We start from the raw sequence: 27211 nt of genomic DNA on the forward strand, positions 1-27211 counted from the left end.
ATTATTTTCCTCTACAATGGACATCGTTTTGCATTTCCATTACTGAAATTCATATCTCACATCAAATAACAAGGGTTGCGAGAGGGATAATAAATTCATCTCAGAGAGAGCACCCTTGTAGCTCTCTTTAATTAATTGAAATTTGATGCGTCGCCGGCGCACAGCTGAGAGTCGGGGGTGCATGATCGGGGGATGCAACATGTTGTGCTTTGGGCAGAGTCCGTGGGGAGGTAGGGTGGCGTTGGTGTTGCAGCCAGGCAGGGGTAGTCGCACCGAAACTCACCCCAAACCCAACCGGGCCGGGGGAGGAAGAGCCGAAGAGGGTGAGTGCCCCGAATTCTCGCATTTTTCACCAATTTTCGCCCCAAATTCTGCGTTTTTCACCAAGGAAAAACATTCCTCATGGTTTCCGATTAAGAAAGTGACGTGTTAACTTCAATTCAAGAGTGTCAATTGATTTGTCACAATTAACGGTGCACGTCTGCTGGAATCGTTAAATCCTATCGGAACTTCCAGGGACTAGATTTAACCTTAAAAATGTTATAGATTTTTTCTCAAATCCTTGAAAATTAAAATTTATTTAAAAATTCATTAATTTATAACTCGGAACTAATATATTTTTAACCCCTTCAATTTTAGAAATAAATCGTCTTCCGTTTTTTTTTTCTCCAGTCGCTGGGGAGATAACTGAGTTGGCATTCACATCAATGATGCAAATTTTCCGCTCACAGAGCACGACAGATGATCGATTTCGGTCGGAATGAGCTTTTGATGAATTTGCAGCGGCACGTCGCATCAATTTAATACCGCGTATGTCAAAAGCAACTAGCGTCAAATTATACGCTTCAGACACGCGTTGAGTATTTAGTGCACACTTTTATACACTTGTCGCAATCGACGGACCGCGAAAACAAATCACCTCTGACGTGTGTGACGGAAATTGGCTCGAACGAGCGCGAAAATCGTGCGTTTCGGCATTCGCGGATCGATAGATTTATTTTTCGCCGGCGCCTTCCGCCGAAAAATTTGAGCACTCCGTCTCGGGTTTCGGCACTGGATCCAACCACTTGTTGTACGAACGTGATCCGATTTCTACGCCGCTCGGATCCAAAAAACACTCTTTTGAAAGCAAAGAGAGAAAAATCTAAATTTAAAACAATTTAATTTTATAAAAAAATCTTAATAATTTGGTTCAAGTTTCAAAGGAAACTTCTTTGTTTGTATTTTTTAACGATTTGTGGAACAAAGAGAAAATAACAAGAAAGAAATTTCCAGGTGGGTGCTTTTTATTTCCTCGCGAGATGCAAAACTAGCGCTGTGAATTTGCGGCTGTTCTTCTCATTTGCAGCAGCGATTCTGCTGGGCGAGTCGAGGGGCGGCGGGGTGCTTGGGGGATGATTGTGCTGGCGACGCAACTAGTGGCTCGGAGAGGGCTCGCAAGCTTGCTCGCGCCAGACCGAGCACCGAGGGAGGGTTTGATTGACGAGCGGCGGCCAAAACTAGGCTCACACAGCGGCCTCTTCAACCGGCCTTTTCACGTGGAAAATCGGCGAATCTTACCTTGCATCTGCCGCCCCACTCTATGTACTTGGTGCGCCCCGGGCTTGTTTGTAGATCAACGAGTTGGAGACGAAAGTTTTTATACAAGAGGATTGATCTTTATAAACGGCACTTCGAAAAAATGAGCATAAACAGAACGATACGGACTCCCAGATATCTATTGGTTTCTTTATAAAAAAAAACACATTTAATTTTAAATAATTCATAAAAAATAATATATAATGTTAACTTAAAATATATTTTAAATCTTAGAACATATTTCTTTGCATGTAATTTTATCTAATTTCATAAAAAAATTAAAGAGATAAATACTTCAATACCATAGAGGTTTATTTTGTATGTATGAAAAAAAAAACAGTTTTTGACAACAAATTTGGCGCCAATAGAATGTCATCTCACCGAGTACCTGAATTTATAAATCGAAGTGTAAAGAAAAAAAATATATTATATTCACCTAAAGACCTACAACAAAATTGCAATCTAGTCCAGAAAAATTTTAAACGAAGTATCTCAAACTTCAATTAATGCTTTTTTTCTAGAAAATAAAATAATTTGAAATTTTTTAGTAGGTTAGAGAATGAAAACTAGTTTAAATCTGATTTATTACCGATTTTCTGTGGCTTTTAGAAGCTAAATAATGGAAATATTTTATTTTGCTCGGTTTGATTGTGCTTAGGATTGGTTTGAGGTTGGAAAGAAAGTGCCAACAAGAAAATCCCCAAAGAGCTTCTTCATCTAATCGCTTTCGTTACGTTTCTTAATCCAACGTTCAATTATTTGCCGCAGCAACTTGTCACGCCCCTAACATTTTTGGTAGCTCAAAGTCGCCGATTTGATGCTTCCTTCTTGATTCCTCTTTCACAACTCTTGCGCTCTCTCCAGTAGGAGGAATCGATTTTCTGCCTGTCTGGCTTCCAATCAAGACGTCTTACTACAAATTACATCAGATGACTTCCGATCTTGGAGCTCGCTTGCTTGCTCCTTCCCACTTCTTTTCATTTATTCAACGCGCACCTGCTTTTTGAATTTGATTTTTTTTTTTAAATTCGCAGAAGAAAAATATGAAAAGAAGCGTTGCAGGCTTTTAGCCGCCGGAATCGAGTTAGGCTTCCTGAAAGTGGCCGGCCGCTGCGAACGTCTGCTTGAAAAATCGATTTGCCAGTGGCACTCCCGCGGATTTTTACACACCAGCGAACCGGCCAATTTGCAGCCTGCACAAGTGGGCGGCAGACAAACAAAAATGTGATTTCGCATTTTATCGCCTCTCCCAAAGTCGATTGCGAGAGCAAGAGAAAGAGAGCTGCCGGCGAAACAAAGGCGAACGAGGAAGTATGCGAGAATAGGCAACCCGCTGGGCAGACGTGCACTGCGGGAAGTCTAGTGCCGAATTATGCAGGCGCCTTTTCGATCATTATTTGCAATTAGCTTTGTTTTCTTTTATCACATAGGATTATGATTAAATTCCGGGTTTTTTTTTTATTACAAATCAATAAAGTTTTTTGGAAACTTTTCACCTTGGAATCAAAAGATTTTAGGCAATTATTTTTAGTACAAAAAAAATGACTAATTTGAAAATCACTCAATCTACTAATTTACAAAAAATATCTTTAACTATGAGTAATTTTTCCCATTCAACACAATTTTAAATTATTGCAACTACTGCGACTTGAAAACAGGTGCATATTTACTTCAGCTGTTTCCATTTTTTTTTATCATTTGTCAACTTAATTAAAATATTGTAATTGAATTAAATATGATTAACAACAGTCAACATCTTGGAATTTTAAGAATATTTTACCCATTTTTTTAATGATTTTTCTTATCTTATTCGTTTGGAAAAAAAATATAAATCATGAACAATTTTCATCAGGGAATAAAAATTTTTAAATATTTTTGGAGATTAAATCACATAATTTAATAAAAACATAAAATGCAATTCACAGAAATTCACAGTCAAATTTAATAAGTTTAAAAATCTCAATTTTGTCAAAAAGTTCCATTTCATTAAAACGCGAACTTTCTAACGTATTTAATTCACTTTGCTCGTGCGACCAATTACAGCAAAAACACTTTCGCGCCGATCTGCCGTTCTCCCCTAATTTGCGCGCCTACGATGTAATGAAAAAGTAGTTTGATATGCAAATGGGATAAAAGCGGCGCCAGCTGAGCGGAGTGAGAGGAAGAAAAGAACAACGCCTGCCGGGCTTTTAATAAAATATAAGAAGACAAAAGGCTGCCGGGCCGCGAAAAAACCTGCTGCCGTCTGCACTCGTGTCGACTGCTCATTTCTCGGCGAAAAATTCGCCGCCGGTGAGGGCGGAGACAAAAAGCAAGAGAGCACTCGGCCCGATTCCGAGCTCCAATTTTAATTTCTCAGCAACCCGTACATGGAGAAATTAAAGAGCACATATGTACATGTGAGGGGAAATGCAAACTCGCCGGCGGGCGAAACGCGCTCTCCCGGTTTTCCTCCTTTTCTGAAAGTGATTATTTGTCCGTGGCAAGTTTCGAGCCGGCCACTCCTAAATATTTAGAGACTCTCTCTATCCCTTCACAATTAGAACGGCAAGCAGTTCCTAGTTTCTGTTGGAGGTTCGACGCAAAAGTGGCTGCGAGGCCAGTGGGTTGGAAATTTTTGCAGCTGCTACCAGAAGGGCCAATTTGATGCTTGATAATCCTTTGGCACGCACTGGGCAGTGAAAGAGGGATATTTAGTCGAGATTGAGATGGAACTTCAAGGCAATCTAATCTAAAGCAGTAAATTTTCATGTGAATAATTTCAAACCAGTGTATAAAAAACAATTAAATCATTAATCAATGTAAAAATTGCCACTCATTAATATTAAATTTTTTTCTTATTTAATAAGAGAATTAAAATCATTTTCGTTATGAATTTAGGGGAAAATTAAATTATGCGATGCATTAAAATTTGCAAAAAATAAAATGAAAATCCCCACAAAGAAGTCTGAAAATTTAAAAGTAAGCTCTCTATAGACAAAAATTAATATCATAAAGTTCAATTTTTTTTTTTAGTAAAAAATTCTATGGTTTATATATATATTTTTATCAGAATAATAAATAATGTTCATGATACTATTTTAGCTTTCAATTTCTCTAAATTCATACTTGTAGAAAAAAACTATAAAATTTTAACGACAACTTGTCACAGATAATCTCAATTTCTTCTTGTGGTTTTACAAAGTTTTCATGCATTGTCCCACTTCAAGCAAGTTAATTCTCCCAGAGCGTATTTTTTTTAAGTACTGTCCTTTCAAAAGAAAAGAAAATCTTTTGATGCCAACGTAATTATGGATGTTCGTGCAGGCCCAAATCACCTTCGCTAAAAAAGTGGCCACCTGTTGAGCCCACAAACGAACTTTTCCACGCCGGTATAACAATCCACTGCTTACATGCGACGCGGAACAAGACATGTATTATGATATACGATTGTTTCGGCATCGATTCGCGGCTGAACCAATTGCACGACGGCCTATAATAATTATAATCCGGGATAACACACAGGCCGAGCATTCGAGGGAATTGCGGCGTCGGAATATACGTCGGCGGTGCACACGGGACGGGGTGCAAGGCAAAGGACCCTCTTTTCGGGATCGATCGCGAGCGCGGCTGCTTTTCATCCAGATTAAACCTGCTGGCAGCGAGCGCGAGCGAGAGAAGAGAGAAATCCGAATCACGTCACCTGTGCGCTGCTCCGTGCACACACAAAACAAAATAATGTATTATGCCAACTCAGGTAATCCGGTGGCGCGCGTAATTAACTCCCCCTCTTTCGCTCCCCGCCGACGATTCGCGAATACAAATCGCTCGTTCCGCAACAAGATGATGCTGCACTGAGCTCCAACAAAAGAGTGATCAGTGAATACCTCGGTAAACGCATAGAATGGATTGAATTCTGAGCCACACAACGGTGAATTGCGGTTCAACGGACAATGGAAATTCCATAGCTAAAGAGAACTATGATGCGAATTTTCAAAGCAATTAAGTTGAATTCATTTAATATTGAATTTTTATAAAGGTTTGCAAATGAAATTTTTGAATATCTTGATTTCTGATTTATTGAATTTGAGCTTAAAATTATTATTTTTTAAACGCTATTTCAAATTTTTACTCTCAAATTTTTCAATGATTGAAATTAAAAAAAGTTCTTTTGGTTTCTATTTTGATCTTCTAATGTTATTACAGAATTGTTATAATAATGCAGACTTATGAGATAATTTTTTAGCAGAAATCCGCGTTTGGTGACACCATAGCTTACAAAAAAGGCTCTTTCAGCGGTAAAAGTATTTTGTCTTGGCACACAAAAAATAGAATCAAAATAATAAAATACCAATGCAATAACTGAAAATTTTCATTACAGATGGACTCTTTAAAACTCCTGAATATGTGACAAAAATACCTAATTTCATGACCGCAACGTCAAAAACTGGATAGAAAAAAATTTAATTTGCTCTAATTGTAAGGTTCAAATGAGGGATTCGTCAGAGGTTCATATTCATCTGAACAGAAATACGGACTCTCCGTCAGTTCCATTTTTTTCTTTTTCCGTTGCGATTTTCAAGTTTTAAGCAGGTTTTGAGCAATAAATGTAACCCTTCATCTTTTTATTTTTGGTCTTTTTTATTTTATGTAGATAAATATATCAAAATTATTGAATTTCTACTTTTTTTTATTCGAAAATTTAGGTTTGTTACAATTTTTTTTTAATTTCCTTTCCTGTATATCGACAAGTAAATATTAAAAATATTTGTTTGCAAACTGATATTCAGTGCATGCACGGGCATTGATCGAACTCCTAGGAGAATTCGGCGGTCCACATTGAAATGCTAATGAAACGAATTCCCCGGCGCACCATAATTAGGGAGCGAATTCCAGCAGGTCTCTCTCTGGCTGCCGATTATTGAGACGCATCTCCGCACTACTTGCCCGAGAGTTTCATCTGACCAACTGTCTTGTTCGCATTCCAGATGCGGTTTGCGCGAAGCCTGCTGCTTTAGACAAGCCAGCTACTCAAAATGGGCAGGACAGACAAAAAAGGTCCATCACAACGCTCAGAGGGCAGTGAGTAAACCTCTCTCTCTATCCTTTCTTCTCTTTCTCTCTCCCTTTGTCTCGTCTCGCTGCTGCTTTCATTTGCAAAAGTCATCAGCACAAAGCCTGTAATTAACAAATTGTCGTCTTGAGCGGCCTTTCATCATGTTTATGGGCCCGTCGGCTTTCCCGGCCGGGCCCCTGGAAAGTTACCTCCCGGAAAATTGAGATATTAATCTGCTTACACTTTTCGGAAAACAGTTTTTCAGTTTGTCCCCCTTTCCAGCGTGAGAAATTAGATTGGTCTTATACCTCTGACGTCACTCCTGACCTGGAAAATCTAATCCAAGAGCTGCTGGAAAAGGCGCGCGCGGGAAAAGATGACGCCCGCCGGGAGTTTGCCAGCCGACCCTTTTACATAATATTCATGTACCCCCGAGTATATCTCGCGCGGCGCCGCGAATTAACAATTAAGACGGGCTGCCTAATTGAATTCGCCTAGGCGCTGTGGAAAAGCTGCAGGCTGTGATTTGCTGCCGCGCGCGCCCAGATAATGTCATAAATATTCAAATCACTTTTCAAACTGAGTCAAAAATATAGCGCTTTACAAAGAGGCTCGTCTCCGAACGATTTTCAAAAGAAGTCGATAAAATTCCCCCAAAATTTATTGGAAACATTCTACCTTTTACTTGGATATTTTTAATAATAAATTTTTACATCGCAATATCAAACAAAGTTTTAAGTCAACATTCAGGTTTATAGTCTGTTTGCTTCGCATATTTTTTTTTTTTTTAATATTTGGAAGTAAAATTTAAACATTATTTCCCAAGCAAAAAATATCACTTTTTACAAATTAATTTAATCAAAAAATAAATATTTGCCTTTTTTATTAAAATTTCACCAACGATTGGAAAAGCATGACGCAGTCAAAAACATTTTGCTGCGATTTGGCATTAAACTTTTGATAATTCATTTAAAAAATTGGGAGGAATTAAGCATTGAGATGAATTATAAACAATTTTGTTTGATAACAGAGTGCAATAGTTGGTTTTGGGCAAATAGTCTGTTTGATCGTTTCCATTTCATCCCGACAAAATAATAGTCGACTTAAAAATTCCCATCCCTGTTCACAAGCAAACGCGCTACACGCCAGATTTTTCATTTTTATTGAAAACAAAGCCCGTTTTTGCGTTTACCACTCTACTGTGTGCCCGTGATTTTCTCACTAATGTGATTTTTTATAATTTGTTCTGGCTAAATGGAAAAATAAGACCTTATTCTATAGGTTCTTTCACCCTTTTCATCCAGCATGGTGACTTTTGCAATTTTCTTTTCAAGATCTCTCACTCTGCTTCTCGCTTTGATGCTGACGACTTTCTATGCCTTTTTACGCTCACTCTACCCGCTTCAGCCACTCCGAGTTATATTTTAATGAATTTTTTTCTTCAAATTCCGACTTGCATTTAGCCCAATTTTAGTGTTTTCGAACCGCATTCCCGACGCTTTAATAGGGCAGGGCCACTGACTTGCGAGAGACGACTTTGGATGCTTGTTGGCCCCGAGCATGAGCACAGAAAGAAAGACGATGGGTGAGTGAGGAAATTTCAGTGTCTTGCACAAGATATAAATATGAAAAGAATTGTTGGATTGAAAGAAAAAAAAAACAGCATGAGGCTATTGCACGCGGAACTGCATCTCTAATTTTGTCAATTTTTGTCCATTTTTGATAAATATCGTGAGAAGAAAAAAGGCACCAAGAGAAGTAATTGAAATTTTTTTGACAGACACGTTATTTGTCTGTGTTCTCAAGTCCACTTTTCAGGCCTACGTTTCCCTTCCTCTCCGTCGATGTGGAAATAATGTATATTTCACGTGGAGCAAGACTTTTCTTTGATGTTTGTGTTCTCTTCATCCCCATTCATCCCCTCATGCACTCCTTTCTGACTGAGAAACTCGGCGACCGGCTCGACGAGATGAATGTTGGTTGCTTCGCGAGAGACTCGAAACGGTTCAAATTGTCGCCACGCTACTTCAAAGACCGGCCTATGTCATCTTGATTTATGTTCTTACACCCAATCTTTCATTCACCCCCACCTGAAACCCCCCGCATTGGTGTCGAAAACTGCTCTCGAGCGAGGTTTGAGTATAAATTTTTATATTTTTTCGTATCACCACATGTGGTGATGAAAAAGCGCAATTTTGCTCACGGGGTCGCTTTGATTTCAGGCAGCAATCTGGTGGGCAAGTTCACGCAAAGCGTTCGCCGCATCGTCCAAGATGTCAAGGACGAGGGAACGGCGAGTGAGTTTCTAGAATCTAATCCTATTTCGCGAATAAAAGTTTCGTCTCTTTTTAGGTGGTATGTCAAAAGAAGAGGTGATAGAGCTCAACGAGCGGCTGCGAATGGTGCGGATTCGCCTTGAAGATTCGTATGATACTGCCAAGCGCTCGCTCGTCACCCTCAACTCCAAGTACACCGACTCGAAATCGGTGCGCAACGTCTTCCACAGATACACCCTTCTCAAAATAATGATCAAGGTAATTTATCAAACGCAAAAAAAATCAAATGTCTTCTTTAAATGAACCAAATTAAATAGTTCTCACGTAATGTGGGCGGTTTAATTTAAAAATAAATTATTGAAAAAAAAAATACTAATATTAAGTATTTAATAGGCATTCAAATCAAACGACAACATACATCAAATAAATATACTAAAATATTCTGATTAATTTTAAGATTTGAAATCAGTGGCTTCAATTATAATCTGATTTTAACCCAATACAGTAATAAGATAATCAAATTTTGACCTGCAATTAAAAAAAAATGAAATAGATGGAAAGCAAGGATATTTTGCAGCATAAATAATTGATTTTCTTGCTAAAAGTTATTTTATCCGAAGGATGTGATTCGACTGGAGACGCAGTACTGGACGTTGGTGGACATCCCGAAGCAAGAGAAGCTGGAAACAGTGCCTGCTTTTGTGCTTCGGGCCTGCTCAATCATGGAGAAGACTCAAAAGTCGGGCGAAAGTGTCAAGGCTTCAGCTCGCATGGCCGAGGAGGAGGAAAAGAAGCGCGAACGCAGAGACAGGCTCGAAGGTACTTAAAAAAAGAAATTTTTCAGGGAGTTGTTCACTAGCACTGTGGGTTTGATTTCCTCACAAATCTCACAATCAAAATTTGTCACAACTAATTGTTTTGACTTGTTTGGATTTGGAGCAAAAAAAAAAATAATTATTTGAATGTAACTGAAGAAATTTTTGCGAATTTGCAGACATGACGATAGCGCAAATTGAGGCGGAGAACACGCAGCTGACCAACGACCTGTACCGGCTGCTGAAGAAATACTCCGGCCTGAGAAATTTGATTCGCGAGCTCAAGGTACTGTTTTTTTTTTTAACTGAAGAAAATTTTGAACTCTGATTTGGTAATTTGATTTTAGTCGGAATACCTCAACAGCAAGATGTACCCAATCTTCATTCGGTACACCATCCTCAAGGACATGATCAAAATGGTGATGCACGACCCCGACTTCATGGAGGTGTGTCACGAGGTCGACTGATAATGACCTCCGTCGGAGGACACGCGCTGCCAGAGGTTGAGTTGATTTAGAGTGTAGGGTGCTTATGCGTTTCAGCACGGAAGCAAATCTATCTCTCTCTCTCTCTCTCTCAGACACGCAGAATGGAAATTTTCGCAAAATACACAAAGCTGCCAGAAATGTACAAATTTCCAATGGCGCTGCTGCTGGATGTGCTTTTCGATTAAAACCAAAATAATCATACGCTAAATATTGATGCCGCCAAAACGCGCAATGAAATTATTAAATCACATTTGAATAAAGAAAGTGACTAATTAGGGTAGATATGTCATCCTGGAATCAGGTTCATACAAGTAGAAAAAAAAATTCTTTAGAATTTCGAGCCTCCCTTAATTTGATTTTAATTACAAATTTTATTTTCCTCTTGTTTTGCAAATCTCGCAGTCGACAAAGTCGGTCTCTCATTATTTCGCACCTGACCATTTTCAGGACGCTTTGAATGTGTACTAATAATAATGATAAAATGATGAGCAAAACAGAAAAATTACTAACCGGAAAAGTAGCCAATAAAACAGCGACGGAATGTGTTCTCGCGCAGCTGTATCAAAAGACAAATCAGTGTGTGTCGTAATCGTGTCTTCTGTGTGGATTGTTAATTCAATTCGATGTGCTTCTGACGAACTTCAATGTGAGACATTCTTCAATGTGATCACTGTTTTCTGTCGAAACAGTCGCGGTTTTGCTCGCTCTCTGCTAACACCCTCCTATTTCTCTACTCGCGCGGAATATACAATTATTTTGATTGCCTCCCGACGACTAATAAAAAATATAGAAAAGCCCTATTTTAAAAACGGTTTACGTAGATCAATGAAAAATCTCGCACAAATAGCCAATCATTGTTGAAGTTGATTATTTCTCGTTGTGTTTGGGGCTGAGCAATAATAATGACAAAACTCTCCCGACAAAAGAATCAAAATTTATGCAAGTTTCAGTTTTCAGCTGGCCCTGAACTTGAAAAGAATTGCGAAAAGCTGACAAATCCTTTTAAAACAAATTTGGAATTGCCAAAAGCTCTCGGAAAACTCTTAGCTGCATATTCTCATACGTACGGAAACGAATTCTCTCAATAAATTATTTTGTGATTTTGTACTTTGCAAACGCCGGCGGCGGACGCCACAATGTAATAATGTTGTATTTCTTGTGACTGATATATTATATTATTGCGCTACAAAACTACCCATATCTTCGGTGAAACATCTCATATTCTTCCTGAGCTTAAAAAAAACGAATGCTGTCATTGCTGTCTGACTTGTGAGCAAAAAGACGAAAACGAAATTTCTCGCCGCGCGCTGATTTTCTCTGTGACGATTAACCTTCTCCCAACAAACGTGCCGAATTTCGCAAAGAAGGCAAAACTGACCAAAAAGAAAAAAAAAGGTTTTTTGTACACCTACACATATATATTATAATGTGAGACCAACACAAATTAATATTTTCTATCCCTTAAAAGTCTTGAGGCAAAATACATATGATTCGCAAAACGGATGACCTAATTAATCAAACTTGTGCTGAATTCCCGGGCCTAACTTCAAGACTTTTCGCCAAAATCGTATAAAACTTAAAAAAGAAAGCAGTTGTGAAAAAAGACAAAATAGAAGAGAACGTGTTTAAATGTTACGTAGTTGTTGTTGTTCCTGGTTGAACCCAATTGGCGCTCGGTGCTTATTATTTAATTATAAATGAATCGCGACGGGCCTAACAAGGAGCGGCGGCGTAAATTAGGACGAAAATGTCTAAAAATTAAAATTAACTGCTCCCTCAACAATAACTATTGAAATAAAATCAGTGTTGATAAATGTTTGTATTGATAAAAGATGAAGAAGAATTAAACGCGCGTCGGACTTTGATTTGCTGGCCAAAAATAAAGTTTATTTAGAGTTAAAATTGTGCACTCGCTCATTTCGACAGTGGATCTATAGAAAAGGGTATAATACAGCTATATCAAAAGGGAGGTGGGATCGATATTCTCTGGCTTGAATCTTTTGGCACTTTGCAACTCTAAAAGGGAGTTGATTCTCTTTGGCTGCTGCAGGTAGCTTGGGTTTATTCTCAGCACTAGATTAAAGGTAAATACAACGCTTGAAATACTTCCTGAAAAATACAAAAGTCGCGATTGCTAAATAGTAGAGTATTAAAACGATGAGCATTCCGAGATAAAAGTAGAGCTGCCTGAATCGGTCTGGTAACGCCAAAATCACCACGGTGGCTCTTTGAGTCTTGGTATCTGCGCAAATTGATTGCTCATTTCAGTTAATTTTCTTGACAAAGGATGAAAGGAAATCAATAGGGAGATATTTTTAAGTGGATGGTATGTTGTAAGCTCCAAAAACTTTATCTTTATAATTTATATCTATTATTTTAAATATTGTCTCTCTTAACTTTGACAATTTCATTTCTTTTGAAACTAACAAAGTTTTGGGCTCAGCATCCACTTTGGTCTAAAAATGGCGCAAATAAGAAAATAATATAAGCAAATTATAAAACTCAAATCAAAGTAGGGGCAGGAATAAAAAAAAATTTAAAGAGGTTTATACTCACTGATAGAAACAGCTGCGTAGCCCATATCAACAGTGCCCATCCTGTAGGAACACGTTGGTACCATAATCTCGTTAATGACTTGAAATTGGTCCAGCTCGAGTTCAACCGGATCCACCAGGGCTTCGGTCCTGCCAAGGCGCTGACCCTGCACTATGCTCAGGTGGGCAGCCACATGTTCATGGCCCGAGAAAATCAAGTTGGGCTCAAACTTTTCCACGATCTATAAAAGTGAAATTCAAACAAGTGTGGCTATTTTTTTATTTCATTCAACTTACATGGTCTATGAAGGGACTTGGGTGTGTGAGCAAAGGAAGGTGACTGACTATAATTCTCGTTTCGTTCTCAGGTAATGCGTGCGTCAGTTTGGGGAACTGGTAACGCATTCGGTTGATCTAAAATTAATTTTTAATTTACATTTGCAAAACAACTAGGTGAAATAAAAACCTTATAAAATGTAATCCCCTTGACTCGAATAATGTCTGGCTGGCCGAAATGCTTCTCGAACTTTTGAATTTTTAGCCGCGTCATCGGATCTCCTTCTCCGCCAATATCATTGTCCCCTGGTAGATATATGTATGGCACGTTTTTTTGCTCAGGGAAGACCCACTTGAAGCGATCTACGTATCGCTTGTGAGCCTCCTCACTTGCAATGCTGCCTTCGTCGAGCAGGTCGCCGAGGAATACGACAGCCTGAGGCTGGACATTCACCATGGCATAGGAGAAAGTTCTCTTCACATATCTGAGGGCAAAGTTGGTTAATTTAAGCACTCCAATGTTATTGAAAATTACCGATCGCTGTCCCAAAAACTGAAAATGGATTTGAAGCCAGTTTCTAGCTCTTCACCAATCAGCTGTGGGTCTGCCACAAAAATGAGTTTCATGCATTCCTCGTCAGTCGTGACTTCTGTGCATTCGGTGTCTGGCCAAGACAGAGTCTGGAGGTAATAAGTGAGGTATTCAACTGAGATCAAGCTGATGAACACAAACAGGAAGAACAAGTTTTTCTTCTTTCTCCTGAAAATAAAAGTGATTCGATTGTTTAGTTTCTTGCTGTTCATGATTGCTGAAAGTTGATGCACACTCGGCCAATACTAAGCTAAAAGCCCCGTAATTGAGTCAAATCTTATCACTATCAATAAAGATAATATTCATAAATGCAATAAAGGCGATGTCATTTTTACAATTGTACACATTTTTAAATAAATACAAAAAGCCTCAATATGTATTTAAAGAGGCAACTTGTATGAGCAAGAGCATCAAGTGTCAAGTTTAAAAGCGGATCGATTACAGGAGTAGCCTACTTGAGATCTGCATGCACATTTATTTTACATGCACGGGGAAAGGCGACGCCAACTTTTTCTTTGGTCCAAACAGAGTGGGTCGATACGGCCTTCTAAAGTATGATATGTAAGGCTTCTGCTACTAATTGCAGAACTTTATGCACCTGTGCATCAAAAATCTTGAGAGTTTGAGCTTCATTACGGCGGTTCGTGCTTTTCGCGGAAGCTATGGCAGACACGAGAACGACTCACTGTCGAAAAACGTGAGCCGAAAAACGGCGAAAATCAATTATTGCACTCCTCCATGGCGAGCTGCGTGAGCCGGGAATTTTTGACAGACGGGGGCGTGGTCGGGCCATATGGGCTTGTAAACATTTACGCCCCCACCACTTTGCCTTTGCACATCTTTCAAGTTGACAAAATTTTTGAGTTTCCACAAACGTGTCAAAGGTCTTTAAATACGTTAAAACGTCGAGTATGTCGTGACCTTGGTCGCCAGGATCTTTCCTGTGACAACGATTTCGAAGTCTCTAGTCAGATTCAGCTAAAATTTAACCACGAAAATGAACTTAGGCGGCACGGTGAAGATCAACAAAGTCGGCGTTGGCATCGTCACCATCTCCTTTCTACTTCTCTTCATCTACATATTTATCGGACACTCGGACGACACAAGCAGCAAAATCCTTGCCGCCCCTGATGAGGAGAACCGGGTCAACATGAAGGCGCTTCTTGTGGCAGCTAAAGAAGTGAATAAAACTTTCAAAAACTTTATTAAAAATCAATAATTAAATGATATGTATGTGTATAATAATTTTGATATAATTTCAGGTGGCCGAAAAAGGTGGTCAACAAGTCAAAGTTGCAAAAAAGGAAGCTTCTGACCTGCACATAAAAAGCAAGGGAAAGACGAAAGAAGGGGTCAATGACCCTGTTACAGATGCAGACTTCCGTTCGCACTGCGTCATGTACCACGGACTTAAGAAAAAGTTTCCTACTCTTAAAGTATGATTATATTTAGCAAAAATTTGAGGATTAATGATTAAATTTATTTTGTCATTTTGAAGGTGATATCTGAAGAGCATGACACTTCAGAATGCAAGAATGCTACTCCATCTTTAGATGTCGTCGGCATGGACGGCCAATCTTTGCCTGATTTAATGGTGGCTAATGAAGATGTGACAATTTGGATTGACCCTCTTGATGCTACAAAAGAGTTTACAGGTTGGATTAATAAAATCCTTTTTTTTAATATTTTCTTGCAACCCATTTATTTTTATTACAGAGAATTTATTGCAATATGTTACAACAATGGTCTGCGTTGCTGTGAAAGGACGACCCATCATTGGAGTGATTCATTTCCCATTTGCCGAACCACCAGTGACTTATTGGTCGTGGGGAAACGTTGCGAAGTCCGACAGTATAACCAAACTCGGAAGCCACAAAGTGAGATAATATTTTTCTATTTTTTTTTTAATGTTTAAAAAAATCAATTTTCAGTCCAACCTAGAGGCGCCAAGCATAACTGTGTCTATGTCCCACACAGGAGGCGCACAGAAAATGGCTGAGGTGGCTTTTGGGAAGAAAGCCAAAGTAATTCCTGCAGCTGGAGCTGGTACAAGTTTTGTCTTTTGAAAATTCATCAGCACATGGAATTTTTTATTCTTTCAAGGGTATAAAGTGATGGAGGTTGTGAAAGGAAATGCGGATATTTATCTTCATTCGACTATTATAAAGAAGTGGGATGTTTGTGCTGGCAACGCGATTCTCCACTCATTGTCTGGTTCGATGACAGATCTGAAAGGAAACAAGCTAGACTATTCTTCTGAGGAACAAGCTGTCAACAAAGATGGCATTCTAGCTGTTCTCACTGATGCAGATCTCTTCCTGGAGAAAATCGCCAACCCCAGTCTCAATTAGCATTCCACAACGAGCAACTTATTGATTCATCATTTTTTTCCATTTTTTAAATAAAACAAAAACTTATCATCGTTGATTTTAGCTAAAACCTTTTGGATTTATTTAATTGTTGAACAAAGGTGTCAACTGTCTTCAAACATTTCTCTATTTACACTTTTTACAATAAATATTACGGAGACAAAAAAAAAATTGCTTGCGAACGGGAGGAAATTTTTCTACTGCAAAAAATCTACGTTAACAACTCAAAAACATTGTGACTAGTGGACCAAACATTGATTGGATAGCTTAAAATTGCACGCAAAAAGTGGAATTTGAGCAAAACAAAAGGTAAAACTGGTGGGAAATACGCAACTGTAGTTTTAAATTTAATCGTTGAGTAAAGCAGAGGCGTAGATTCACGTTTTAGGGCCCCTGGAAATTAATTATTTTGCCCCCCTTCCCAATATTTTTATCTTTTCATTTTAATAGCTTTTTTCTGTTTTCGAGAACCACTTTAAAAACGTATGAACGCAAACAAAAAAAATTTTGTGAGCGAAGCGAGCGCGAAATTTTACTGAATTTTTTCAAGCGAAAAAACTAATTAATTTATAGAAATCATCAATTCATTTGTGAAGGGGAAAAAAGCGTTCACAGGAAGAAGCCAGAGGGTGTAAAAAAAAAATGCTTTTGGAAAAAGTAGCCAGAAATGATCAGAATGGTCTGGGATTTTTAAAGGGTCGCCAAAAAATATGAAATTTTTTTGTTCCGACGCAAAGTTCTAACGGGGGGGAGGGTGTAAACAAATGTTTTCGGAAAAAGTAGCCAGAAATGATCAGCATGATCTGTTAGGGATTTTTTAAGGGTCGCCAAAATATATGAAAATTTTTTGTTGCAAAGCAAAGTGCAAACAGGAAGGAGGGTGTAAAAAAAACTTTCGGAACTAGCTAGAAATGATCAGAATGGTCTGTTTAGGATTTTAAATAGTGTGCCCCGGGCCCCAAAAGGACCCTCGATAAGTCCAAGTTTGAATGATTTTTTTTTTTTTTAATTTTCATGAAAATGATTGCAAGAGGAGCGAGAATATTTCAATTTTTTTGTCACACACTAAAATATCATTCATACTTGGGCCAAGGGCCCCTCGAATTTCCAGCCAGCCCAACCATAATCTACGCCTCTGGAGTAAAGAGATTTTGAAACTCGTCAAAAGACACAATAAAAGTAATTTCGCCAATAAAATTAGCATTAGGTTAAACAGACTGCATGTGATCTCCGAAAAATCCGCTTGACAATGATATTGTTGCATCTATGGTCAGCTCTTCGACCTGCAAAATAAAAAATATGAACTCATGAATTAGGAAAATTGTATTCCCTTACTGTAGATTCACTATTGCTGACGACTTCTGAGATGACCTCTTCAATTTCACTAACACTAGCAGCAGCCTGCCGGGATTCACGGGGACTCAGAGTTGCTGAAGACTGAAAATCTTCTTCATAGTGATCAAGGGAGTCTTCTAGAGATCCTAAATTTGCCAAATATAACAATAGTAAATGACGATACATTATTTGATATTGAAAATACCTGTGTCAGTCAGCGACTTAAGTTGCTCTGAAGCAACCAAACTCACAGGTGGTTTGAGCATCGAAGGTATCTCTGAGAGCCCAGGTGACAACCTGGAAATTTAAATTGATTCGTAATTATTTTTTTAATAAAGTTGAAAATAATTTGATCCAATTATTTTCTTGGAATGTAATTAGATATTTTTATTGTTTCATTTTTACCTATCGTTGTTGATTTCAAGTTTTTTTACTGTGCTCAGCACATTTTCCGACGAGTTGCCATTGACCAACTTTGCCTCTGGCACGGTCAGCACATCTTTGATAGGACTCTCTGGCACCTTAGGACTTGACTCACTGCTTAAAGAGTCATTGCACTTGGACGGAGAGTTTTTCGCAGACAAATCACCGTTGCTTTTGACAAAAGTCTCGTTGGAGGCGGCTTTAGACTCGGCGCTGTTGTGCTTCACAATCAAATAGGATAACAATGGCTGTTTTGTTTTGCCTATAATTAAAATTTTTTACAAATTTGATTACAGCCTATTCGGAAATTTACCGTTTTCTTCTGGTATTCCCAGCTGCTTTGATAAGTCGTCCCTAGGACTGGCAAAAAAATCAACTCCGCAGGCAGCAACAGGCTGGAAGTATCCATCTGCATAGCCAAGGCCGTAAAAGTCGAGGAAATCTTTCACCAAACTGGCGACGATCAACCCCTCAGAGGTACCCAAAAACTCTTGGAGTTGCGTTCGAGCGGGCGGTTTCTGTCAAAATTAGCATAAATACTCCGAAGAAAAAATACTCAAACTATTATGATACCTGAGGGTTCAACTGATTCTCCAAAGTTTGGAAAATTTTCGCTCGGAGTTGAGCCTGCGAAAGAAAAATAGTGCGGTGAGTTGTCAAAATCAACAATGGTCACGTAGATTTGCGGTTCTTACACGCATTTTGTACAGATATCCCTCTTCCTCTAGGTTTTTGGACACGAGATCCAGCAGCTCCGGGTCTGCATCAGCAGACATGACGTCAGGCGGGACGAAATCTCGTACAGACGTGGGACAACCTCATATCACGGACCAACACGGCGGTTTGTTTTGTTCCTGCGGCAGAATGGAATGCGTACGAATCTGCGCAAAACTGAAAATGACAGAAAACCCGCGAATGAATGATTTCCATTGGTCTTAGATGGCGCTGAATGCAGTAAAATTCAACAGCGGGAAGTTTAAATTAAAATGACCGCGCCCACTTTTTAGTAAATTTGTTTTGCACTATCGGTTGTTTGTGATCGGTAGAATTCAAACCTTAATTTCTAGTTTCAAAATGTAATTACATACCAAAATATCTCATTCAAACACAAATTTGATTTTAATGATACTAATTTATCAGATAATTGGTGAATTTATTTGCCAAACTTGTCAAAAAAATTTTGAATATTCAACCGGTTTAGAAAAAAGTGACAACTTTCACCGGTTATCGTGACATTTTTTTCAAGGCCGTCTGTCTGTCCAGGTGGAGGAAGAGGAAAGAGGATTGACCTGTCTCCGTGTTTTGTTGACGTGTTGCCCGCTGTCATTTCTGCGGAAAAGGACAATTTTCCGGTCATTTCACTCTTGAAGCTCTTAACTGCTAGGGTAATGTACAATTTACTGAGAAGGTTGGCGCTTGCTTTCGCCAATAAATCTCTAAATTATTAAAAATTTCTTGATTTTGCGAATTGTTAATATGTATTCGCCGACTGTTTGCACTGTTTAGCGTTGTTTACTTAAGACAAAAGAGCAGCATGATTGTATGATTGACCCCAAAAAATCTGATAACGATAAATATTAAGTGTGAATCAACACATTGTTAATGGAGACGCGGTTGGAAGGAAAATATTTCAAGTTTTTTTTTTATAAATTTTAAGATGATTTTTTTTCATTAGACATGAAATTTTTACTTAAATCAATTTGAATGTAGAGTAAATAAATAAATAAATTATTATTATTATTTTAACTTTATTAAGCTTATCAAACGATAAATACTGAACATACAGTAAGGTTAAAATTTGATCATTAAATTGCACACAAAAAGAGAAAAGTTGTCATGAAACTCGGCCACTCGAGCCCCTTAATTTCAAACAATAATCATTAATTTGTGTTTGGCAACATTTAGTCGCAAAAAGTGTTGATTTACGTTTACTACAACAGTGCATGGTTGTAATACACTTATAATTATGCTGTGTTATGCAGTTTTTCAATAAATAGAATAAATAAGCTAAGGTTTATTAAAATTCACAGCTCGTACCAAGAAATTCAGCATCCTAGCCAGACTTAAAGGCACCAAATAAAATATTATCAAAAACCTCAAGTTATCCAAAGAAAAGACGTAATAAGGAAAAAAATAATAATAAATATTTGTTTTATGCAAATTTTTTCATGCAAAAAATAATCTTCATTGCGCAGTGTAGTATTTTTTTTTATCATTCTCACAATTTTCACAATCTATCGTACTTGTTTCGCCCAACTATTATTTCGCCTATAAAGTGATAAAAAAAATTGTTTTATCAATTTTGCAGCACCCTAAAAGGTGAAGTCGTGGGTGAGGCCGGCCGGCATGCGTCACCAGACTGCTCAAAACTTCTACCAGGATGACAGCAGGAACATTAAAATCAACATAGCCAAGGTATATCATAGACCTTTTACTTTTATCTGCCGATAATATTTTGATTATTATTTTTTATGGCAACTCTTCTATTTATCTCTGTGTAATTTCACTGCTCAGCATTTATACAAGGTAAAAACAGTTTCAGGAATTTGATATTTGTTGACGTGGTCTTTGAGATAATATGTGGCAGAGAAAAAGTGACAAGATGAATAATATTGAATCCCCTCTTGTCCACCTCATCAACAATAGAGACAGCCACAAAATTAACGTCACCAATGATGTAAAAAGTTTTTAAAGTTTACTGGTTTCCACTTTCACTTGGACCTTGACGAGCCGCATTTATTTCTCTTTGTCTCGTATATATTTAATCCGCTTTTCTCATTCCACTTTTGCTGCTCTGGTTGCAGGACACGGGCGAGTTGCTCGAGAAAATAAACGCGTCGGGTCAAATGTCCACGTCAGCTCATGGTAATTATTTTTAAATTAATAATTTTTATTTTTCACTCTTAATTCCTCCTCATTTTTTAAATATTTCAAAAATATTTGATTTCATGATTATGAAGAAAATTTAAACTTAAAAGAACTTTAACTCGCAGAGAGTTCATTGATTCTTCAAATAAAATTGTTTATTTTTATCTCCAGACCCGAGATCAAATAACAAACCCCCTCCTCCTTAGCTTCCTCCCCCTAACTTTGGCTGTTTGTTTTGTATTTCCTTCCCAAAACATAAACTGTCGAGTTTACAAATTTTCTTCAACCTTGCAATCAGATAATGAATGCAAAAAATTCTAAATGTGCACAAAATAATTTAGTCACAACTTGCGACTCTCTCATTTTAGTGAGCATGCCACGTTATGGTAACACATTTTCTAATTTTAATTTTAATTGACCGCTATTTTGTTTTATTTTCTCAGCTTCCGCAAAATGGTTGGGCTACGTCAGTCTTATGGTGCTCACCCTGCAGAACGCAACCCTTGGCATCAGCATGTCCTACGCACGGAGAAGAGAGGGAGACATGTTCCTCTCCTCCTCGGGTAAAAATTAATTTTATCCGTTAAAAAATGATTTCATTCAAATTTCCGCAGCTGTTCTGTCGGCAGAAGTTGTCAAACTCATCACATGCCTGATTCTTGTCTTCAAAGAGGAGAAAACCTATGACCGATGGAAACACAGTCTCCATAAGACCATCATCCTCAACCCGATAGACACGTTGAAAGTGTGCGTGCCGTCGCTCATTTACATTGTACAGAACAACCTGCTCTACGTGTCCGCCACTCATTTGGACGTCGGAACTTATCAAGTACGTCACAAAGGAGTCTCTAAACAAATTGACATTTTACATTTCTTGTGCATATAAGTGCATATAAGTTTGTAACTATTAAGAAAAAAGTATTTTGCTTTTAATTACTTTTAAATTTAAAAAAATTAGTCAATTAGAAAATTAGCGTTTTCGTTTATATAATAATTTTTTTTGCAAAATAATTTAAATATTCTTATTCTAAATTCTAGGTGACGTACCAACTAAAAATTCTGACAACCGCCTTTTTTGCTGTGCTCATCCTGCACCGTTCGCTCAGCAGGATCCAGTGGTCCTCCCTTTTGGTGCTCATTGCAGGCGTTGTTTTGGTGCAACTGGCACACGTCGAGGAGGCCAAGCTGAATCACCTGGAGCAGAATCGATTAGTCGGCCTCATCTCGGCAGTCAGTGCCTGTTTCTGCTCAGGATTTGCCGGCATCTACTTTGAGAAGATCCTCAAGGGCTCAGTCATATCAGTGTGGATGAGGAATGTGCAGTTGTCGCTGCTCTCGATACCATTTGGCCTCATCACCTGTGTCCTTTCAGACGGAGAGGCTATCAGAGAAAAAGGGTTCTTTGTTGGATACGACGGATTTATATTGTGAGTTTTTGTGTCAAACGGTTGAATGAGTAAAATTTATTATAAAAATTTCCAGGTTCCTGATTGCGCTCCAAGCTCTTGGTGGTTTGATCATTGCCATGGTAGTGAAGTACGCTGACAATATTTTGAAAGGATTTGCCACGTCCTTGGCCATTGTGATTTCCTGCATTGCATCCATTTTCCTTTTCGACTTTGTTGTAACGGGGCAGTTTGCATTTGGTGCCTTCCTGGTTATGTTCTCTATTTTCATGTACAGCTACAAGGTGTAGCATCCAAACAGGACAAAAGAGAAATGACGACGAGTTGAGCATTGCCAAAATTTTAGAATTTTGTTTTCTGTTCCAAACCTATTAAAATTGTGTTCTTTTTTTTAGCGCAGCACAATTTTTCCTTGTGTTAAATGACGTACTGATTTTGTGCACCTTTGACTTAATATGTTTTGTAAAGCAAGGAAATTACTAGAAATATGAGCTCAAACCTCTGGTTTGTTATCATAGAAATGGCACATTGTTGAAGCACGCAGAGGAACTTTATGACGTTGGTCCGGCGATCTGTGATTACCCAAGAAGGCTGGTCAGTTTTGTGACTGGCCCAAACAGAAGCACTCCATTCCCACTTGGATGCAATCTCCCTTGAATCGCATAATAAATAGTATTGTTTTAGCGTAAAAGAGGTCTAAATCGGTGATGGTGTGTCTGTCGCAGCTTCGACAGACCTAACATTTAAATTCGCAAAGTACACATTGTGAATGAATTTTAGCATGTAAGGTGATTTTGTGATTGTTCAGTCTTAATGTTTTATTTATTGAATAAAAAAAACGCATTTTTCGCAATATTCTTCAAAATAAAACCACTTGCATTACTTTGAATTCTGTTAAATTTCAACAAATATTTATTTATCCGAAAAAAGAAAATACAGAGCAATGATAATTACAATAGTAATGGTGTTGCATTAGCGTTATAAATTAACTTTCTGTGATTAATCAATAATTAACATGTTAACTACCGTTAAGTTTATTCAACACAGCACCTAATCGCATTTCTTTGACAAAACTCAACAAACATTGCTGGTTTTCCAAGGCGAAATATCTGTAGATCATTTTTATAATCATTTTTTCTTTGATTTATCCATTGTGTACAAGAGCACCTTTCTTCGTGGGCCGAAAAAATATTAATTTCATCTCACTCGTAAAAACATGCTTGTCAGATACAATCAAAAGTTGACAGATATGAAGAAGGTCAGGGGCAAATATACCAGGAGATTCCTCTGGTTCCGATCATATTATAAAAAAAAAAAAAAAACAGGAAATATTTTCAAGACTTATCTTCACAAGCAGTGACAAACAAAATAGAACAATGCTCAACTTCCATCTTGTAGTGGTAGACGTCTGCTGTTAAAATTGGAAACCACCCATGGGGGCATTCTGTTCAGGAGCTCCAAACTGGAACTGATTCTGTGTGGGGTCAACCGAAGGCGCCACTCGAGTGTCTTCCTCCTCGCTGCCAAAGTAATGCTCAATGATGTCAAACGCCTTCTGGTAAAGCTCCATGTTCTCATGTGACTGTAGGAATTCAATTTTGTCCAAGCCTAAGTAATAAGATTTATTTTAAAACTCGACATAGAAATTATTTTTAACAAAATTACCATAGCACTCTTCAATCAAAACAGCATAATAGTTGACTGCTTTGTTTTTGCAGTCCTGCTCTCCCATGCGCAGGATGTTCTCCAAACCATTCAACGCTACTTGAACGATCTTTGCATCCTGCACTGTCAGCAGGTCACAAAGAGGTGGGATACAATTCTGAAATATTATTTCCAGTAAATAATTTGGTCAGTTTTAAAGACTCAGAAACTTTTACCTGATTTGATAGGTAGAAAATTTGCTCAGAGGAGCCACCTGAGGTGGCATTTGTGATGGCCCAAGCTGCTTCTTTCCTTGTTTTGAATTCAGCCTTGCTGAGAATGTCGATGAGCACAGGGAAAATGTTGGCATCTATCACAGCCTAAAAATTTAATCACAAATTTTTATTACACAAATTTGAAGGAAATTTTTAATTATACCTGAATTTGTTGCTTATTTCCGGCCGTGATGTTGGATATAGTCCAGCAGGCCTCTTTGCGAATGGTTTCCTTCGGAGAGGAGAGCAAGTGGTGCAGGCACGGCAAGGCCGAGCAGTTAAGGATCATCTGTGTCTGAGCGTCGTCGCCGGTTACAATGTTACCAACGGCTCGTAGAGCTGCCGAAACCACATTGTGTTGGTTGTGCCTGAATTCAGTCAGGAAAGAATAAACATCGACAAAAATTATTATCTTTTCATATTACATGAGAAGCTCGACAAGTCTTCTGCAGACGCCAGCATCAATGACTGCCTGGATTTTCTCGTTTGGGCCATCGCTGAGGTAGGAAAGAGCCCAGCAGGCGTCTGCAAGTACATCGGCGTCGTTGTGGAAGAGCAGGCGAGAGAGCACGGGCAAGCAGGGCGACACCTTGTGAAAGTCGGGAGGCGGGTTTTTGCCACGACACAGGTTGCTTAGAGCCCACACGGCATTTCGGGTCATTGATACTCTGTTGGTTTTTCCAAGTAGCCTGCAAAGGTAAAATAATTTATAAATTTAAAAAAAGTAAGTAAAATAATTAGAAAAAGTTAAGCAATACTATTGCTTGTTGAAATTATACGGGATTTAAAAATTATCTTTTCATTCAAATTATTCCCAATATTGTCATTCTTTAATTTTAATTTTAATTTAAGCCCAACGAACACCACCAGCTAGATAATTTCAGGAATTATCTTAATTTTTTATTCAGGGTTCTTTATTTTGATTATCATTTTATTTTAAAATTATATTATAGAAAAATTGGAAATATTTATATCATTTTATTCGGGTTGGAATAAAAATAAAGTTAGAATAGTAAAAATAAAACTATGTCAGATTGCAGAAGAAATTAATTAAAAAAGTCAACAGTAAAGCATAAAATTTAAAAAATGTACTCACTGTAAAAGGGGCACCAGGATTCCCTGCTGGATAACGTGGTCGCGGCACTCAGGTGAGTCACCAGCAATGTTGCCCAGAGCCCAGACTGCCTGTTCCTGGACGTCCTCGTTGCTCGAACTGAGAAGCTCGATGAACATGGGCACGGCACCAGCGTCGATGACCATCCTTGTTTGCAGGGATGTACCAGAGGCGATGTTTGTCAAGGCCCATGCAGCCTCAAACTGCACAAAAGGTTAGAAAAAGCCAACGAAATAGAAATTAGGGTCAAACCTGAAGGGTGCCATTTGAGCTGTGGAGGTACTCGACGAATCGGGGCACAATGCCCGTCTGTATGACTTCATCAATCGGTGGGTTTGGTTCTCTTGAGAGCAGCTTGCGAAACTTTTGAGTGGCCAAGAGTTGCTCTTCAATGTTGTTGCTGTACAAGGATTGCACCATTTCGGACGTGATTCCACTTAGGGACACTTGAGCCACCAGATCATCCTGAAGAAAAAACAAAATTAGTAAATAATTAATGAAGATTATTTTTTCACATAATTTGGCCAAAATTATATTTTTTTTTTCTTTCGAGGAACTGAAATTTTGTATTGAAAGATTGTGGAAGTTGCTTTGTATCCACAGATAATAGAATTATAAATTAAAAAATTTTATCTTTTGCGAATTTCATCTTTTACATAATCACCGGCTACAACATCTATCCTTTCTTTAAAAACCATCTTAACTTTTACAACTCAAATTCAATGTCTTTGATTTGTTTGCAAATATTTGTGCAGTAGCTAGGAAAATTCTAGAGTCTCATGCCTGCATCGAGGTGGTGCTTGTGGGCTCCTCGAACTGGTGCTCGGCGGCATTGATATTGACATTCCTGCGTTTGGAAAGTTGCTGCTCGCGCTTTTGCTTTCGCAGCTGGACACCCTCTTCCTCTCGCCGTCGCCGCAGCTCCTGAGAGTCCAGACCAGTGTTTTTGTACTTGAGCTTGTGGCTGCTCATCTGCAAAAGAAAATAAAACGCGTTCAAAACAAAATTCTTAGCGATTCGAAGAATTCGAAAAACGCAGGAGACCGGTTGGATGCATGGATTTCCAAACGCGAGGAAAAATCCCGAATTGAAATTGGAACCGGACGTTTTCCAAGGCAACGCCGTTTTCGGCTGCAGAATCGATCTGCAAGTTGAATTGGTGCAGCAAAAGAGGTGGACAACACCTCGCTATAGCCTCTATAGTCGCGATCGGCGTTCGAGGCCACACTTTGACTTCGAGTTCCAGCCAAGTTGCGTCCTAACTGAATATGTCCGACGTCTGCAAAGATGGAAGAACCAATTAAGACGTCAACTCACCTTGTTAGCACCGTTTTTGGCTGTGAATTTTGGAGAAAATCGCTGCTCCCCGGGTGAATACTGTTTTAACAAAACGCCTGTGCTTGCAAAGAGTAATGGCCGCAGAACAGATTCGGCTCGCGAAAGCGCGGGAAAACGCCACCCAGTTTGAAAGTTGAGGCCGGGTTTGGTAACTTTTGTAATTTCTATCAACCATTTCTATATTCTACGCCGCAATAATATTATGATTATGAAGCCAACTAAATTCGTCATGCTGTTTGCGTCAAATTATTTATGGCGCATTAATGAAAAAGAATAGAAAAAAACTGTATGTTGTGTTGTATTAAAATTTTGTCTTATTTTTTTCCTTATATGACGTCATGTCCAAAAGAATTTAAAAAAAATTAAATTTTATAAGGAATATTACTTTGATATGATATATTTTAGAAAAAAATGCAAAAATAATATTATGGTGTGTAAACAAATTTTATGCACTCAAGTCGAGGCATCGTGCAAATTCAGGTAAAAATTAATTTAAATATTTTCATAACTGCTTTTCAATTTCCATTCCAGTGATGTTCCAACTACTTGAAGTTTCTTTTTTAATCTCAATGTTGTCATTTTGTATTCTCCATGAATACATTTTTGCAAATTTTTCTTATATGATATCAAAAATAATATATTACCTTTACAAAAAAATAAAAATCAAGAGGAAAAATGATTTTTTTTAAACTTTCAGTTTGCAGGGGGTCAAGGATGCGTTTGTGCAACCAGCAGGCAAGCTCCACTTTTTGACGTCAACATGTTGGGGTCAGCGCGAGGGCAAAACAAGGGTCAGCTGGTCGCTTTTTTGTTGCCACAACCAATTCAAAGCACGCAGCTCTATA

General features: G+C 38.3%; 6 protein-coding genes across 17 annotated transcripts; 3 read left to right on the top strand and 3 right to left on the bottom strand.

Moving 5' to 3' along the window:
* The first annotated feature begins 268 nt into the window (after nucleotides 1-268).
* LOC132192888 (uncharacterized) lies at nucleotides 269-12109 on the top strand. 5 transcript variants are annotated; one of them, XM_059613089.1, is made up of 8 exons: nucleotides 275-323; nucleotides 6546-6639; nucleotides 8077-8198; nucleotides 8836-8910; nucleotides 8966-9147; nucleotides 9510-9708; nucleotides 9884-9990; nucleotides 10052-12109. In XM_059613089.1, exons 3-8 carry the CDS (start codon nucleotides 8174-8176, stop codon nucleotides 10169-10171), a joined length of 708 nt encoding a protein of 235 aa, XP_059469072.1. In that variant the 5' UTR covers nucleotides 275-323; nucleotides 6546-6639; nucleotides 8077-8173; the 3' UTR covers nucleotides 10172-12109. The 5 variants fall into 5 exon arrangements, with proteins under 5 accessions (XP_059469071.1, XP_059469072.1, XP_059469075.1 ...); XM_059613090.1 differs by having other exon boundaries at nucleotides 308-323; nucleotides 6546-6615; XM_059613088.1 differs by lacking the exon at nucleotides 8077-8198 and having other exon boundaries at nucleotides 269-323.
* LOC132192887 (metallophosphoesterase 1) lies at nucleotides 12050-14358 on the bottom strand. 2 transcript variants are annotated; one of them, XM_059613085.1, is made up of 6 exons: nucleotides 14193-14358; nucleotides 13538-13762; nucleotides 13193-13487; nucleotides 13024-13140; nucleotides 12749-12968; nucleotides 12050-12434 (listed from the first exon to the last, which is right to left on the bottom strand). In XM_059613085.1, exons 1-6 carry the CDS (start codon nucleotides 14225-14227, stop codon nucleotides 12271-12273), a joined length of 1056 nt encoding a protein of 351 aa, XP_059469068.1. In that variant the 5' UTR covers nucleotides 14228-14358; the 3' UTR covers nucleotides 12050-12270. The 2 variants fall into 2 exon arrangements, with proteins under 2 accessions (XP_059469068.1, XP_059469070.1); XM_059613087.1 differs by having other exon boundaries at nucleotides 14050-14336.
* Nucleotides 14359-14418: 60 nt separating this feature from the next.
* LOC132193111 (putative inositol monophosphatase 3) lies at nucleotides 14419-16046 on the top strand. The gene is made up of 6 exons (XM_059613508.1): nucleotides 14419-14774; nucleotides 14857-15030; nucleotides 15093-15249; nucleotides 15311-15471; nucleotides 15526-15640; nucleotides 15698-16046. Exons 1-6 carry the CDS (start codon nucleotides 14592-14594, stop codon nucleotides 15943-15945), a joined length of 1038 nt encoding a protein of 345 aa, XP_059469491.1. The 5' UTR covers nucleotides 14419-14591; the 3' UTR covers nucleotides 15946-16046.
* On the bottom strand, nucleotides 16018-18623 carry LOC132193112 (uncharacterized). Its single transcript, XM_059613509.1, has 7 exons — nucleotides 18417-18623; nucleotides 18295-18348; nucleotides 18035-18239; nucleotides 17704-17983; nucleotides 17504-17595; nucleotides 17299-17444; nucleotides 16018-17246 (listed from the first exon to the last, which is right to left on the bottom strand). Exons 1-7 carry the CDS (start codon nucleotides 18495-18497, stop codon nucleotides 17172-17174), a joined length of 933 nt encoding a protein of 310 aa, XP_059469492.1. The 5' UTR covers nucleotides 18498-18623; the 3' UTR covers nucleotides 16018-17171.
* On the top strand, nucleotides 17848-22876 carry LOC132193110 (UDP-N-acetylglucosamine transporter). 7 transcript variants are annotated; one of them, XM_059613503.1, is made up of 11 exons: nucleotides 17848-18369; nucleotides 18432-18594; nucleotides 18985-19106; nucleotides 20030-20136; nucleotides 20258-20398; nucleotides 20526-20586; nucleotides 20958-20975; nucleotides 21033-21152; nucleotides 21204-21418; nucleotides 21628-22016; nucleotides 22072-22876. In XM_059613503.1, the coding sequence occupies exons 5-11, from the start codon at nucleotides 20300-20302 to the stop codon at nucleotides 22283-22285; spliced, it is 1116 nt and encodes a 371-aa protein (XP_059469486.1). In that variant the 5' UTR covers nucleotides 17848-18369; nucleotides 18432-18594; nucleotides 18985-19106; nucleotides 20030-20136; nucleotides 20258-20299; the 3' UTR covers nucleotides 22286-22876. The 7 variants fall into 7 exon arrangements, with proteins under 7 accessions (XP_059469486.1, XP_059469485.1, XP_059469487.1 ...); XM_059613502.1 differs by having other exon boundaries at nucleotides 18432-18562; XM_059613504.1 differs by having other exon boundaries at nucleotides 18450-18594.
* On the bottom strand, nucleotides 22875-26597 carry LOC132205763 (importin subunit alpha-7). Its single transcript, XM_059635030.1, has 10 exons — nucleotides 26586-26597; nucleotides 26346-26543; nucleotides 25812-26000; nucleotides 25281-25493; nucleotides 25011-25231; nucleotides 24340-24603; nucleotides 24078-24282; nucleotides 23876-24019; nucleotides 23661-23817; nucleotides 22875-23603 (listed from the first exon to the last, which is right to left on the bottom strand). The coding sequence occupies exons 1-10, from the start codon at nucleotides 26595-26597 to the stop codon at nucleotides 23410-23412; spliced, it is 1797 nt and encodes a 598-aa protein (XP_059491013.1). The 3' UTR covers nucleotides 22875-23409.
* Between the last annotated feature and the right edge of the window lie 614 nt (nucleotides 26598-27211).

Source organism: Neocloeon triangulifer, unplaced genomic scaffold, assembly GCF_031216515.1.
Source record: "Neocloeon triangulifer isolate White Clay Creek 2 clone unplaced genomic scaffold, ASM3121651v1 ptg000003l, whole genome shotgun sequence".
Classification (NCBI taxonomy): Eukaryota; Metazoa; Arthropoda; class Insecta; order Ephemeroptera; family Baetidae; genus Neocloeon; species Neocloeon triangulifer.